This window comes from Mastigoproctus giganteus, chromosome 1 (genome assembly GCF_048544385.1).
Source record: "Mastigoproctus giganteus isolate SK-2022 chromosome 1, ASM4854438v1, whole genome shotgun sequence".
Taxonomy (NCBI): Eukaryota; Metazoa; Arthropoda; class Arachnida; order Uropygi; family Thelyphonidae; genus Mastigoproctus; species Mastigoproctus giganteus.
In genome coordinates, this window is record NC_143575.1 from 50,426,384 (window position 1) to 50,443,447 (window position 17,064).

Below are 17,064 nucleotides of genomic sequence, written 5' to 3' on the forward strand. Positions count from 1 at the left end.
GAACAGACTCATTGATTTTTCACAAAGTCCAAATTGTCCAGTTCATCCAGTGTGGGGAGGATGCCGATCCTGCCAACTGTGTTACCCACGAAGGAAACTATCGAATAACTCTTTTTTAGTAAAATGTATAAGGCCTGTCCACATAAAGCTCTCATATCCCGATGCTTATGTAATATTGATATGCTTCATTGGCCTGCACGTTTACAGATCTGCGACCCATCCATTTGGAACATGATAAGGGAAGGGGGTTTAACTAATGACCATGAAAATTCGATGCATCGCCAACGTCATAATCGGCATCATCAGTAGCAAAATTTTTAATTAAAACCTCAAAATTGACAAATGTGGCGAACGTTCATTACAAATCAACAATAATATCGTTGATTTGTAATGAACGTGTAATGAATTTGTAATTAATTTGCAATCAATCAACAATATTGTTGATGGTACATTACCGTCGAGTTCAGAATCATATCAGATCTGTCATCGGTATCATCGCTAGTAGAATAAGTTACACTGAGAGCAACCCAAGTTCCTGAATTAAGTTAAAATAATTTATCAGATTGCTGGGATTCAAATCAGTATGCAATGTTTAAAAAGAGCAAAACTAGTTTAATACTAGTTTTAAATGTAGGACGCAGGTTTCAGTTATAGGGTTCTTGAAAGTAAGCAAAAAGACTCAACCTAAGGAAAACTTTTAATTTCATTAGGACAGTAAAATAAGCTACAATGAAAACTAAGCTCATACACCTCCGACTTTTTTTTTTTTTTTTTTTTAACAATCCTTTCCATAAAAGTTCGGAATTTCAACAAGAGGTAGCGCCACAAGTCCGGGGCCGAAAATTCAAATTCTTACTCTCCAAGTCAAGGATACTTCGGGGCTGCAATTTTATAATTACTGGGTCTAAGGGCTCACAGAGGCTTGCGAATGTCAGCACCTCCAAAAATACACACTAGAAGTATAAGAAGAAAAAACCCTACGAACGCATAAATTAACCTGAACATGCAGAATACATCGCTCAGACGTCACATAAATCATCACTCACTATCAACGTTTTAAACTGCAGGGGGTGGATAAAATTAATGGAAACACCTGATATTCAAGTAGTAGTTTTGTAATGTCTGTATCATGTATTTGTGAACATGCAGTGATGATTTTTTGTTTGTTTGTTTGTTTCTTGCAGGTAGTACTAAGGAAAGAGGATAAAAGTTGATGTTTATTTAGAGGTTATATGAAAAGGTGCATAAAGCAAATGACCCACCCGTCTGAATTCCAAAGAGGTCAAATTTATGACAAATCAAATTGTTAGTGCACGTTTTGCAACTGTATTGCAAGTAATGTTTCTATTCACTAAGTATGGAAAAACAATGTGATAGGACGAATTGTCACAAAAAATCGAAGCTGATTGAAAGCGACCACTGGATACGGAAAAGGATTGTAACTTGAAACAATAAAGCTACTACCTCAAAAATAACTGCAGAACTTAATGCGAGTCTCAGCAATTCAGTTCATAACAAAACAATTCAGCGAGTACTTCATAAAGCTGAAATTGATCGCAGAGCCGCTGTTGCCAAGCCACTAGTTACTGAGGATGAAATGCTGCAAACAGGGCAGTGCGGTAGATTTTCTCAGTATGATGCAAGTCTTCGAAATGCCGCCCCTTAATGGTTCAAATTGTATTTTGATTTCGCTGCTTATGCCGCCCCTTTCGGTGCTGCCTGATTCGGCTGCCTCTCTGTATCATAGCACGGCACGGCCCTGGCTGCAAATAGCACAAAAGCCAGATACTTGACGATTGGAAACGTCATTTTTTGACGGTCTTGTGCCAACCGTCAAACATGGAGAAGGATCAATAATGGTTTGGGTAGATTCGACTCGTACATCTGGTCCCATCATCACCTTGAATGGACGAATTTCTGCCACTGATTACCTTGATATTCTGAGTGACCAGGTTCATCTCAAGGTGCAAACATTGTTTCCCACAAACAACGCAATGTTTCAAGATGATAATACTCCAATACACGCAACCAGATGTGTCCAACCTTGGTTTGAGGAGCATGAAACTAAGGCTAAGCATCTGCCATGACCTGCACCATCACAGATTTAAACATTATTGAGTCACTGAGTCAATGTGGGCATATTTGTAGAGGAATGAAGAATGGTCCAATATTCCTCTTAAGACAGTTCAAGATTTATCTGAATCTATTCCACCTAGCATAGAAGCTATTTTAAAAACAAATGGTGTCTCAGCACCTTAGCACATACCTGTAACTCCTATCACAGATTTCCATTATTCCTCCCGTAATATTACCCCCCCCCCAAAAAAAAGAGACTACCAGTAACAATAACCCAAGTTCAAGACATCATAAGATTAAATCTTAAAATGAAATAATTCCGAAAATTCACAGGGCCATCTGCTGATGAAGATATAAAATGACATTATGGGGGAAACATCTGGACTCACCTTTTATGCAAATTATTATGTAACTCACTTGTAATTATTATAATATTACCTGTCCCTTATCATCAGCACTATTTCTGTGCTTCATTCCTTATGGTTATCTGCTGACATGAACAAGGCTGTGTTAACGTAGAAGTGCCTCAAAATGCAATTTATAGACCCTATACACGGAAAAATATGGCCTTAGTCGCTGATGCTCCTAAAACCTTTATAACAACAACAGCACCTCAAAGCCATTGCACGCAAGCTTGATTGATTTGGTAGTTGTTGGCGCATCGGCTTCTGTGGCCATATTGCACCTCCCAAGGTTTTTGCAGTACTTTGATCCAAGCCCGAGGCGAGAATCGAACCCGCGACCTTTGGGTTGCCGGGCAGGTACTTTACCCACTCGGCTAGCCCGGTCGGCCTGCACGCAAGCACTAGTTCTCATAATACTAATACATACTACTGGGACATTTCATGTGGTGAGGGTTAGAAATTTCCTGTTTGCATACATGTGTTTAAAAAGGATTGATATGGTTATGTATATGTTTATTTATTTATTTACGGAGCCTTCATATCTATCTTACACGGAGAAATTCAAAAACTAAAGGTAATTTGTTATTTTAACAGAACACAGACAAAATATTTTTCGATCTTGCTTCTCCAAACAGTTGCTACATTGGTTCAGTATCCTCCTGATACAGTGCACAAAGAATGTATTCGTTTCTGCCTGAAGCCAAGTCACTATCTTTTACATTTTCATCATTTGAAAATCTGTTCCCATGTAAAACATCTTTGAGCTGCTCGAAAGGGCGATAGTCAGATTGGCCAAGATCTAGCACATACAGTGGGTAAGGAAGAAGTGCAAACTTCAATTTTTGAATAATTTCAACGATTGTTGTTGCCGTATGAAGTTGCGAGATAGAAAGTTTCAGTTCCTCTCCAAACATGTCACAATACTGTTCATTATTGGTAGTATGTCCACAGTGCTAGTAGTGTTCGAGTATGGACCCCTTAAAATCCCAAAACAAAGTCAACATTTCTTTTGCAGCAGAAGGCACTATTTTGAATTTCGTGGTCTTTGGTCACGTTTAATAGCCCTTAAAAATTCTTTTCAGAAAAACGTCTCTTTCGCGATGTCGCTATCAAAATGAGTGGACATCTCCACAGGTGTCTCTTTGTGCTTATTTATTAGCTGCCTTGAGACCCACTTTGTGCAAATTCTGTGGAACTCGATATGCATGATGGAATACGTAAGCTCACAGCTAATGCCTAAACCTTTTGTCTGTATCATCGGTAGTTCATCTGTTTTCTTGAACCAGCACGTTAAATCGGGAGTTTTCTGCCATTTACGAGATGTTAACCGTTCCGAGCAGCCTTTGTCGACCACACACCCATTATTGCACTTCTTAACCTTTACACCCATTAGTATGCCTTTCTTTGCATAATACGAGGAGTGGCTTCGAATGTGTGAGCTATAGAGCACAATAAGATCAATTAGATCTCTAAGTACCATAAGGCTCTAAGAGGGGACAGTAAAATAAATGAACGTTTTGACGGTACTAAGTGATAGTAGAACCAGAAGTAGACTTAAATTCACCTTATAGAAGAGTTATGAATTGAATTGTAGGAACGCCAGCGAGTAGATAATTGGAATGAACTGCCTCCGCGAGTAGTTGAAGTCGATACTAACACTCCGAGTTAAACACATATAAATATCTTTTCATTTTCTCCTGGCGCAACATATGGCCAATAATAATACAGTAAACTCTGAAATCCGGTACATTTTGCGCGCGCGCACGCACACACACACACACACACACACACACACACACACACACACACACAATGAAAATGACAATCCAGAAATATCAAGAAAACAATCCGACACTCATATCAAGAATAGCATTTGTCTTTAAGAATCCATAAAAGCCACTTGGCATTTTTCTCTTTATAATATCTTTTTAGAATTATCTGGTTCTTTCATCTGTTTTTGCGTTCAGCATACTGTATAGATAATGCAACGGTCCTAATTCTCACGGCAGAACAAACTTGCCTCTGTAACGAGTTGTACTGGTATTGAACTACTTTCAAACAGATGGCCTCGCCAAAGTGTTAATTGGCCATTTGTTTAAAAGGCGAGACGCAGACAAATCAGTTGTAAAGAAGTTCAATGTGAGCTGCTATGCAATATACGAAATCAGAGTTTTCAAACTTGTAATATAGCTAAAGTTAACTGTTTTTAGTGTTATAATGAGAGACCACTTACTGTCTGAAGAGGGACCAGTTAGTCCTGAAACAGGCTGTCACAGCAGTGTCTCGACAATTTCCGAAATGTTCTCTACTCTAATTTTATGTTTTTTTTTTTGTTTTTTTTTTCTCTGTATTTGCTAAGTTTGTAGCGTAGAAAGCTGAAGAGCTACAACCGCTCTTCGAAATTGTCTGGATATCGTGATCGCCAAACCATTATTGTCAACGAAAATTAGTTTCTTCAATGGCGCCTGTGTGGGACCTTACGTAGGGTACAAGGATTTAATCTCTTTCTTCTAATTGAGAATCGTCAATGAGTGCGTATCATTGAATTTATCCACACAGAAATTCAGATATTTTTGCCCATACTATGAGACTGACTTCTAGACCGAGATGCTTAATTCATATTACTTATATTCTCCGAATCGGAACACATGTGGAGTTATACTTAATCGAAAATGTGGATTAGTCAACGCAAATGCTTTTGTTGGCCTTTGTGCGTAAAGACTTGTAGCTATGTTTTTTTTTGTTGTTGTTGTTGTTTGTAGAGTTTTAGACACATCAGCAACTTAGGCCCTAATTCCCAGTATATATTATGTCAGTATATGCGGCGATTGATTTCCTGTTTGCTGGACGAAAAACCCGAGTTTCCGGGAAAAAAAGAAAATAAAAAAAATACTATCCTCGGCTGAGACCAACTAACTCAGCCACGTTGTGAAAAAGGCCCATAAAAATTCTGCCGTCCTCCCACTACCGGGTGGTGGATGAGGACGGCGATTCTACCAACTGTACTATCTGCAAGATCAAGCCCTCTTGCATATCATTGGGTGAATATTAAAATTCCTTTGACTGCATTGAGATTAAATTTTATTTTATTTTATTTTAAATTAAATTTTAATGAAATGTTATATTTTTCTGTTTTAGAAAGATTTGTTGAGCTGTCCCAAATTTCATTTAAATTGGACAAATAGAAATCTGACAATTATTATTTATTTTATTTTATTATTATTATTTACGCTGAGTGATCACTGAATTATGACCACCCTTATGAAAAGTGAATGTGACCCGTTGACCACGTGAGGTACGAGAGTGCGCAGTTAGTCGACCTACGTAGCATAGATAAGGTGTCAGTGGTTCAGTAGGTATAAAATTCCGAGCGTGATGGGTAAAAGGGAGAATTTATTTATTGGACTTTGATAAAGGACAGATTGTAGGAGCTCGATGAGTTGGTGCCTCGATTTCCCAAACGGCTGAATTGGTGGGGTGTTCGAGAGCCGCTGTAGTTAAAGTGTACCAGGACTGGCGTCAAAATGGTCAAACAACGACCCGACAGCAAAACTGCAAAGGTCAGCGAAAGGTTGAAGTTAGAGGTGAGCGCCGGGTCCGCCGACTCGTACAGGCGAAGCACTGTTCAAGAGTTGACTACCCAATACAACATGGGCCAACCCGGAACAATATCTGGCATGACCATGCGTCGCACGTATGGGCTATACCAGCAAACGACCCCTATGGCATCCTCTCCTAACCAAGGTTCATCGGCGTAAAAGACTCGCCTGGGGCAAAGAGCATGCAAGTTGGACGGTAGAAGACTAGAAGGTGTGCTGGTTGGATGAGTCACGTTATTTACTCCACACCGTGGATGGTCATGTACGGATTTGGCGTCAACAACATGAGGCTCTTGATCCGTCATGCATGGTATCAAAAGTGCAGGCCGGTGGAGGCGGTTGTATGGTGTGGGGCAAGTTTCACTGGCAGGAAATTGGTGCCCTGGTGTATGTGGAACAATGTATCACTGGTCTCCACTATCGTCCACTGCTTGCTGACTGTGTACATCTCGCTATGTTACACTTTTTTTCCCGAATGGCGATGGTGCCTTCCAAGATGACAATGCGCCGAGCCATCGGGCATTTGTTGTGGAGGAATGGTTTGAGAAACACAGTTCTGACTTCCAGCATATCGATTGTCCTCCGAACTCCCCCGATATCAATCCTATAGAGCACTTGTGTGACACTACGGAAAGGCATATCAGGCGTCTGGATATACCAATCAACTCCATACCTGCATTGCTGGCCACATTACACACAGCTTGGTTAGCCATACTCCCGAACGCTTCCGACATCTTTTTGAATCAATGCCACGTCGGATAGCTGCTGTACTGAGGGAAAAAAGAGGACATATGAAGTATTAGGTAGGTGGTCATAATTCAGTGATCACTCAGTGTGTATATACAGGGTGTCTCAAAAATACACGGCATTACTTCAGGAATTAGTTCCTCATATGTAGACAATAAAAATAATTTATATCAACATAGTTCCGGAAATGCTTGGTTTCCAAGTTTTGAAGGTCTGTCTATGACACAACTGTTCATATCACCTTATAGTAATTGTTCAAAATGTGCACCTTCTGCCTGAATACAGGCCTCACATCGATGTCTCATGGACTCGCGAAGACGATGCCAAATTCCTGGAATGTTTCGTATTGTCTCAGAACCTGCCACAATTCGATTGCAGAGAGTTTCCACATCAGCTACCGGAGTCGAATACACCAATGACTTTAAATGGCCCCACAAGAAAAAAATCTAGTGGGTTTAAATCAGTGATAGTGGAGGCCAGGCAGTTGGTCCACCGACCAGGAAACCTTCGATTAAGGTAATTGCGGGCTAGTGGCTGAAATGTGCGGGAGCGCCATCGTTCATGAAGTGTGCTTGTTGACGAATGATCAGTGGCATGTGTTCCATGAAATCAGGCATGTTGTTTTCCAGAAAGTTTCTGTACACCTGCCTGTGAGTTTGTTTGGAAAGTACATGGGGCCAAAATAACTTATCACCAAAAACACCCGCCCAGATGTTGAGGCTGAACCGCTGTTGGTGATGTGATGGAAGAAATGCATGTGGATTTTCCTCAGCCCATACATGCTGATTGTGAAAGTTTTGGATTCCGTCTCGTGTGAACTGTGCTTCATCTGTGAATATCACTAAGGCAGGAAAGTGAGGAGTTTTACCACACTGCTGCAAGAACAACTGGTAGAACATTACTCGCGCAGGGTAATCTGCTGGTGACAAGGCCTGTACCCGTTGCAGATGGTAAGGATGCAGTTGGTGTTCTCGCAACACTCTCCAAATAGTCAAACGTTGAACAGCCAGTTGCATTGCTATTCTGCGTGTGCTGATTCCAGGAGTGGCATGCACAACATCCAAAATCTCCTCCTCTACTTCAGGAGTCGTAGATCTTGGTCGTCCTCTGTCGGCAGCACGAGGTGTAAAGGTGGCAATGGATATTGCCACATATTCATAAAGGTGGCAATGGATACCTTCAAACGTTTTCCTGTCGTTCTGGGAACCTTTCGTGGTACAAACGACGAGCCTCCAGAGCATTGCCATCCGCCAAACCGTACATAAAGTGCATATGCGCTTGCTCGTGATTTGAGTACATGGTCGGAATGGAAAACCACCAGATTCTGTCAGTACCTTGTGATGAAGGAAATCACCTGCGGGAGATAAGACATTCCGATTAATAACTTGGGAACCAGGCATTTCCGGAACTATGTTGATATAAAATATTTTTATTATCTACATATGAGGAACTCATTTCTGAAGTTATGCCGTGTATTTTTGAGACACCCTGTATATATATATATTATTTTTTTTTTTTTTTCATACATATCACACAGGCACTATATATATATACACAATATATACTGTATATTTTTACTGAAGTACGGATAGTGTTTGTTTTCTGTACGCTGATTGGAGAATTTAATAGGCAATATGGCGGATGATAAGAAAAATGTGCTTAGTTCGCACATAACAAGTGGTTCCTTTTTGATGAGCTCGTCTTTTTTGTTGTTGTCAGTTTACTAAACATATCCATCATAAATTATTACTATTTTCTTAAAGTAATCATAACAGAAAGATGAAATAAGTGTTGCTGTTATTAAAATTTAAAAAGTAATAAGCAGAGTGGATTACAAAATGGTTTAGTGATGAAGTATGTACAGTGAAGTGAAAAGAATTGCTTTTATATATTATTAGTTAATTAGTTGGCAACAAGTTAATTAGTTATTTACTTTTCACTTCTGTTAATTACAGGAAATTAACATCAATCTAAGCAAAAAAAAAAAAAAAAAAAAGGCGAATTACCTGAAGTGTAACCTACTGCGAAAATTAGCTGTTTTTTTTTTTTTCATTATTATTATTTATTTTATTTTTCACTTAAGCTATCTGAATTTTCTTTTCCGGACTTTTCCTTCCTAAGAATCTTTGTGCTTATCATAGTCAAGCAGCCTTCCATATTGTCGAGTATAATAACAGCACTCAAAGTATTTTATTAAAGTTTTGCGGGCTCCAGGGTTTCCCCTATCAGCTGCTGAAAGGTAACAGTATACATAGTGTACAATTTAAAGCAACTATAGACAATGATGATGATACATAAAGGCTTTTTACAATGATAATGATACAAAATAAACACTGGACTTTGGAGTCCAGCAGACTGATTAGTACATCAGGCAAAAGAATCCAAAAACGGAAACAGTCTACAAACAAGCCAAGGTTATCAGTCCCCAACTGATAACCAGCTGATTGTTACAAAGATTTATACTTCAAAAGAATGGTTACAATTTCTGGTTTCCAAATCTAGGGCCCTAAACTCTTCCATCTAAAGTTCAAAAAAAAAAAAAAAAAAAACAGTAAAATCTTTCCAACTAACCGACAGACGGCGGTATTTTTCTATCAATTAACATTAGGTTAGTATTTTACTGAACCTCAGGAGTAAGAATTCTTTTCCTCTGTTTAAACATTTTCTCCGCATAGGTGGAGAAGGCAGCATAATACTCAGGACAGGTAACTAGTCTTGGCATTTCAGAGCAATTGAATACATTTGTGAGAAGTTGAAAGTCCAGTCTTAAATCATCATACAGAGGACAATGAAAGACGTGGTGCTCAACAGTTTCTTGAGCACCACAACTACAGAGAGGAGTGTTACTTAATCCGAATAAGAAAAATTTAGAGTTAAGACTGCCATGACCGGTATACAGAAACGTAACATATAAGCCAGGATTGAACCAGCCATTTTCTTATCATAATCAGCAACCTCAGAAAAAACCTAAAAGGTCTCCCTACCCAAGGTAGAAGTAGACTAGGTATTTTGCCACGCTCTACAACATTCATTTCTCAGTCTTTTAATGTCTACATTTTCTTGTAGGTCAGTATTATATGTTATACCATTTACAATCGCAGGAACGTTTTTTTCTTCTACAATATAAAACATTACTTCATATTCGATTGGCATTCGATGACTGAGGACCTGAAGAGCAGTTGTAGAGACAGTTCGACAAGCTCTAATTACAGAGAGAAAAAAGAATCACAGGAGGCAGTGTCTTCATGGAGCAAGCCGTCCAAGATGGCATTAATTGACAAACTCCAGTCCAGGGTTTCATTACCATTTACAATAATAGAAGAAAGAATATCGCCGGGATGAACCTTGTTAGTAACAAGTTTGTAGGGTAATCCCCACGGATCTTCATTTATGTTATGCTGAATAAACCTTGCCCATGCAAGTTTCTTCTCTTGGAAAATGGTATTGAAATAGCTCCTTCTATTGGATTTATACAACTCACCAAGTCTGTCAATCTCATCTCTGGGCCTGTTAGCTCTCTTTGTTCTCTGAAAATTACGACGAGCATTTTGTAAGTTTCTTCAGAGAATTGTGAGATTTGGGGTCCACCATGAAACACTATTCACTTTTCCTTTTTTAGAGTGGACTTACAGACAGTGATTAGAATCTCTTGAACCCTAGAAACCTGCATATCAGCAGGAAGCGAGCCAAGTTGGACAATTATTTCTTCTGAAATAAGCTCACAAACCTTTACATCAAAGATATTTCAATCAATGTGTTTTGTCTTAAACCGCGGGAAGTCAAAACAGCACCTGATAACCCTAGGATTGTTGCTTAGACTGATCATAAAAGTGATGATATTGTGGTCGCTCGAGCACCACGAAGTATGACTAAGCCAGTTGGAAATGCCATAACCAAGAGTAGAGTTTGAAAGGGTAATGCCAATATAAGATTGACCCAGAGAAGAAACAAAAGTAGGCGGATGGCCTGGGGCATTCCACAGAGTGAAGTTATTGGACTGAATAAGCTCCTCCAAAAGTTCACCTTTAGAGTCTGTATAGGGCTCTTCTAAAGCTGGAAGAGCCCTACATTAGCATCCATCATAAAAATGACAGGAAAACCAGATAAACGGATCAAAACGCCTTCCATGTAATTTATAAATGGCTCTATGGCCTGACTACATTGAGCATACAGAGAAACCACATAAATTTTTCCAAAACAGCCTTCCAAGCATGCACATGCGGCATGTGTGGAGCAGAGACTAGAAATTTTTGTCACAGTAATGAGGGGGTCAGCAACCAGTGGTGGTGGCGTTACCCCGGTCACCGACCGTAACAGGGTTTTGAAGAAATAATGCGACAGCTGAGAGGGAGGCCCTTGACCACACCCTTATAAAAATACAGTTCTTGTAACCCTAAAAGTTGAAATTTGTGTTGGACCATTAAGAACTTAGAAAGATCACTTAAAACCGATAAAGATCGTTGACAATTTAACTGTAAAGTATATACACAAGACGTTCCAGAGTTAGGTAAAGTCGGTCCGAATTTTTGTTACTTCTTGGGCTTTCACAAATTCAGGGCACTTAACCTCCTTGAAGGAATGGTCCGCATTCCTCTTCTTAAGCCGACAATTTGGGCAAACAGCAGGTTCCTCCATTTTAGGACAGTCTTGAATTTGACGACCCAGGTCACCGCAATGTCCGCAGGTTAACTCGGACTGGTGGCAGTTTTTAGCCGAGTGTCCGTAGCTAAGACATTTAAAACAGCGTGATGCTGTGAAAAAATCCTTCATACCATGGACAGACCATCCGATAAAAACCTTGCTATTTGAAGCCAAAAACACTTTCCTAATTTTATTTGGGATCTCAAGAACCCAATGTTGATTGTTTTTGTTCCGAGACCTGATTTTAAAACGAACCTTAATAGACTCGAAATCTTCCTGGGAAATCCCATGATCCACAAGGTTTTTATTGAATAAGTCCTCAAGAAAATCAGAGTCATTGACATCTTTAGGTATGTCATATATTATGACAGTTGGATTTAATTTTTTAGGGGAATCCACAGAGAATTTTAACTCCTTGAACTTAGGGCAGGATTTAAGTTTATTTAGATCCTTGCTGTTATCAGTTTCACTTAGAACTCCCTTTTCTCTTATTTTTCTTATTAATTTAATCTTTAATTTTTTAAATTCAGATTTAAGACTTTTAGAAATTTCAGCTTTAACTTCCTCACTGGTTTTACAATTACTATCTGCATTTGCTTCAACTAAGAGTACGTACGTTGTTTGAACATCCGGTAAGTTAACTTCACTCTGAGATTGTTTGCCAGCGCCTAAGACAACCACACCTGCATAGGTGGGCGCCAAAACCGTTGGCAAGACATTTTGTTTCCTCTCAACATTAAGATTATTTAATTTTGTTCTCAACTTTTCGTACTCTATAGTTAGATCTATCGCAAACCTTTCCATATTTTTCCAATTTTTGGACATCTCAACAAACATAAGGTGTCACAGTAGAGCCCTCTATAAAAACATCAAGCATATTTGCTTTTAATCCAAAAAGATAGTCAAGAATAGTTGCACTACCAGTTTGTTCACAATCTTGAGAATCATTAAACGTATGAGTAGAATTTAAAGGTCCTTGAATAGGGGGAAATTTGTCTTCCAGTGTTTTTTCCATCATACCTGGAGGTTCTTGAAACTAGTGTCTGGAACTTCAGAGAAAGTCAATTCTCCAGACAACTCGGCTACTGAAGCATTATAATCCGACATTTTGGACGACAGAAATATGTATGGGGGAGGATAGTCAAAGCTTTCCAGGAACACGAAGCCGTCTTTTCCATTAGGCACTGTGTAAGAGCTTTGTGACTAACGCTATGAATAACAGCACTATGATTGCAATACACTTTTAGTAGATACAGCACAAGCTCTAGACATGGTTTGGGTACGGTGGCGAAATTACTATACACCAGGTCTGCCACCGTGGGGAGAATTTGAAGAACCAGGGATCCGACGTGATAAAAGAACTCTGGGAATGGGGAGTTAGAGAATAATTTGCAGTTTCGCCACTATTTTTGTGGTACACACATGTAGAAAAGAACTGTTAACTAATTGTAGCATTTTAACTTCCTTCCACTTGAAAAATAATCAAGACAAGACAACTTAATCTTTAAATTTTGGAAAGAGAGACGAAGCCGCTTATCCCAGCAATATTTTTCACACATTTAAAAGGGAGGGGGGTAGGAGGTTGCTTGCTAGGAAATTTTATTTTATTTGTATGCTGACCTACGCCACATACATAAATCATCAGTGCTTGTTTCAAATAGTATTTTTCCTGACGTTAGACGAATGCCATTTACCAGAGGAAATAAATTGCTTGTTTATCTGACTGTCCAACTACAGTTCCCAAATGATCTAATCGTCATTACTAAGTAACACAAATTAAAATAACAGTAACAAATTAACAAACAGTAGTCACTAACAAATCCTATTTCCTATTTTAATACGTTTGAAAGATCACCCTTTTAAATTGCTGTACATGGCTGTTATCACATTATTTACTATTCTGCTAAAACAAGCTATTTGTTTTAGTTAAATATTAATGAAAACAAGCGTTTCTCTCTACCCGAAGGAAACCATTGCACGTTTAAAATTGCTATTTTTATTACCTTCATTTCACAACGACAAAAAAACTAGTGAAAGCTCTTCCTGTAGGAGTATTTCGAAATATCGAGGCCTTGCGTTTAGTTATTTTCGTATCACTTCTGAACTTTTAACACTGCACTTTCTCGGAAATATATGGACATGTTCAGTAGCCGGTGGGGGCCAGTTTATTTGAATTTTAGTAGCTTTTTCCTCTAGGATAATATCACTTCTTCGTAGGCACGTGTTATTTCTTGAATTTGCTTCCGGTTATCCGCTCGCGTTTCATTCACATTTCCTGTGCGCCCAGCTGTGGTTTTACAGGTTGTCTCGTGATATGAAGTCGTATGCTGGACAGGTGGAATGTAGCCATGGATTTTCAGTTTTTGTTTTGCGTACCAGTCGGCAGTTTAGTAAGACTGCACTGTTTTGTACCACATGAATAAAAGGTTAGTTTATATTTTCGTAGCTATCTATAGAAAGAGAAAATTCTTATAAATAAGCATTTCAAATAACGCTATTAAACGATACTAGTTTTCTACAATTAAAGTGTGAGTGGAGTTAATACTGGAAAGGTTCAATTGGACTATTAAAATCATTTTTTTTAAAAAATTAAGTTTCATTTGGTATTATTCGTGCAGCTAAATTATAAGTGAATGCGATAAATGTATGAAAACAAAATTTAGTTATTTATTGATATTTTTTATGCGTAGGTGTTTATTATTTTTTTATTATTTTTTTTTAACGTTAACATAATGATTTAACTAGCAATTATTTAAACTTAAAATCATTTTTCGCCTATGGGGCAATTAAAAACTTTTGTAACGTGATTTTTTTTTCAGTATTTTTTTACTGTAAAAATATTTATTTTTTTAAATCAAAGAACCGTTTACGTATCACACATGACCCCCACCCCCTTTCCATAACATTGTTATTTTTTATCAAGCTGTCTTCTCCCTGGCACCAATATGCAAATTCTATCCTATCCTATGGTGAGTATGGGCTTGGCAAACCCAGGGTCCTGAGCTGGATATCATCATTCTTCTCTTTCTTGGTGATTTCTTTCTACTTCTCTCTCTCTCTCTCTCTCTCTCTCTCTCTCTCTCAGGGGGTAACTTGGGATTTTTTTTTTTTTTTGGCTGGTGCAGCATAAGCCTTAGGCTTCCTTGTACCATATGGCCAATAATAATAATAATAAATAATAATAATATTTAAGAAGCATAATGGCCATAGATGCTCATCAAAAGTTCCAAAGTAAATACGCTATCTCGTGTTTTGCTGTACGTAATTTATGAATGACCTTATTTTAATATCAAAGTTAGTGAAATAATTTTATATTTTACCATATAAATTGAATAATGAGTTGCTAGTTCATGGACTGTGACTTTATATTATGTTTAAAAAGACCTTGGGGCAAGAGTTTTACGACATAGGTGAGACATCTTGCGATAATACTGTACTCTAAAGCGTTTAAGGCATAAGCCTCAAGCTATGGAGGAGTCTAGACTATGTATAAATATAGTGCAAGCGCATCAGAAATACATAGCTATATCTGAATAAATCAGAATATTAGTAAAACGGCATCGTTATATCTCATATTGTGAATACCTTCACAACGAGTTGCCATGATATTGCACTACTTCGAATAAGTAACGCTTCACCTAAGGAGAAGACTAATGTTACTTATTCTCAGATGGATACCACCACCACCCAGACGGCACCGTTTCAGGGCTATTTGGCCCTTCTTCATTGCATCACTCGGGTACCTACCCACCCACCGAAGGAGGGCCATATAGCCCTGAAACGGTGCCGTCTGGGTGGTGGTATCCATCTGAGAATAAGTAACATTAGTCTTCTCCTTAGGTGAAGCGTTACTTATTCGAAGTGGTGCAATATCATGGCAACTCGTTGTGAAGGTATTCACAATATGAGATATAACCTAAAACGATGCCGTTTTACTAATATTCTGATTTATTCAGATATAGCTATGTATTTCTGATGCGCTTGCACTATATTTATAGATAATACTGTACTTATTTGGTAATTGCTGCTGAGAGGAGGAACGGTTGTAGTGCACTTATTCCTATTCGAATCGCAAATATCGGCGACTGAAAGAGGAATACATTGCTCATTGCTGTTGGAATTTCAAAAAAAAAAAAAAAAAAAAAAAAAACATGGAGACTTCAATGGCAGCATAATGCGGTTAGCAGCATTCCGCTAGGTTGTACTGGAGATTTGAGCAGTACATCTCGAAGAGTGGAGATAGCTGAAGGAACATAAATATAAGTTGTTAAAGAATTCCGGAGACTTCATTTGATGGCTTGAGGTTTTTGTATAAGCAGTCCTCATACCAAAGATATTAGAGGGAAACGATGACATCAAATACATTCCGCATGCATCTGAGAATTGATTAACGCATGATTGTCGTTAGTGAGAGTGTTAAGGCGAGAGTTAACTAAACGACTGTGTAGCGCCATGGAGAACGTTTACCGCAACTTTAAATGACATTTGATAATCTGAGTCTCGCATTGATTTCTGTTAATCCTGACTCACAACTCTTGTCAATCAAAATGCCATTACTGATGGATACCATAAATCAATTTTTTGTTTTATTTAATCCATTTTAGATAATCTAATCGCATTGAACAACTTTGCTTCCCAAATGCTTAATTGAAAGCTGATCTGCGAGATTTCTTTCCCTTGAGTTACTGTTTTAAATCGTCTGATAGCGATGTTTGCTCAGCTTGTGTCAGTGAAATGATTCTTGTAGGGTTTATTCGCCACTCCACCTAAACCTTGGTTTTCTAGTAATTCTGCTAAGGCTGTTCAAGATAAAAATGTTGCATGTCGCAATTGGCTTGCATCCAAACCTCCAGGTTAACTTTATGCCTACATCCAAGTTCGCAACAATTATAAAGCAGTTATTAATCAGTCCAAACTAGGCTCCGAACAGGCTAAGAGTAGAAAACTTGCCTCTTGTCCAAATGGTAGTCGAGCATTCTGGTCTCTTGCCAAAGTTATTGGCCACAACTTTTATCCATCCCTATTCCCACCTCTGTCAAAACTGAATGGTGGCATTGCCACTTCAGCTAAAGCTCACTACTTGCATCCTGCTTTTCTTCTAACTCATGCAGTGATGATCTTGGTAAACCACCTCCTACCATTCCCAGTACGCTGCATTCAATGTCTCCTATGGTCTTCCGTCAAAAGGTTGTCAGAAGAATTTTGAACGGTCTTGGTGCCAATTGACTTGGCGCATTATGGTCTCAAGTTGCCAATGCGCCATTAAACACCAAACCAAAACCAACTTGATGCAAAGAAAGCTCCAGTTCCTGATGGTATTTCTCTACTTGTTCTCAAAAGCCGTGCTCCTGAGCTTACTCCTGTTCCTTGTCGCCTTTTTTTCACTTTCTTATTCCACAAGTGTTTTCCTTTCTGCTTGGAAATTTGCTCGTATCCAGTCAGTTCCTAAAAAGGGTGACAAATCGCTCCCATCCAATTATTATCCCATTTCTCTTATTTCTGCTTTTTCTAAAGTAAGGGAGAAATCAATTAATCACCAACTCTTAAACTATCTAGAAATCTTCCATCTGACCAATAATCGCTAGTATGGATTCCTT

General features: G+C 38.6%; 1 protein-coding gene across 2 annotated transcripts in view; it reads left to right on the top strand.

The window, feature by feature from the left end:
* LOC150090786 (H(+)/Cl(-) exchange transporter 5-like) overlaps positions 1 to 17,064 on the top strand; it is a 202,800-nt gene that overhangs the window by 16,785 nt on the left and 168,951 nt on the right. Inside the window, exon 1 of one of the 2 annotated variants that reach the window (XM_090372686.1) lies at positions 13,727 to 13,893. The exons of the other annotated variant lie outside the window; for it this stretch is intronic. Coding sequence (XP_090228812.1) covers positions 13,883 to 13,893 — 11 coding nt within the window. The 5' untranslated portion in view covers positions 13,727 to 13,882. Of the gene's footprint in view, positions 1 to 13,726; positions 13,894 to 17,064 lie in introns of those variants that run through there. 2 annotated transcript variants of the gene reach the window in all.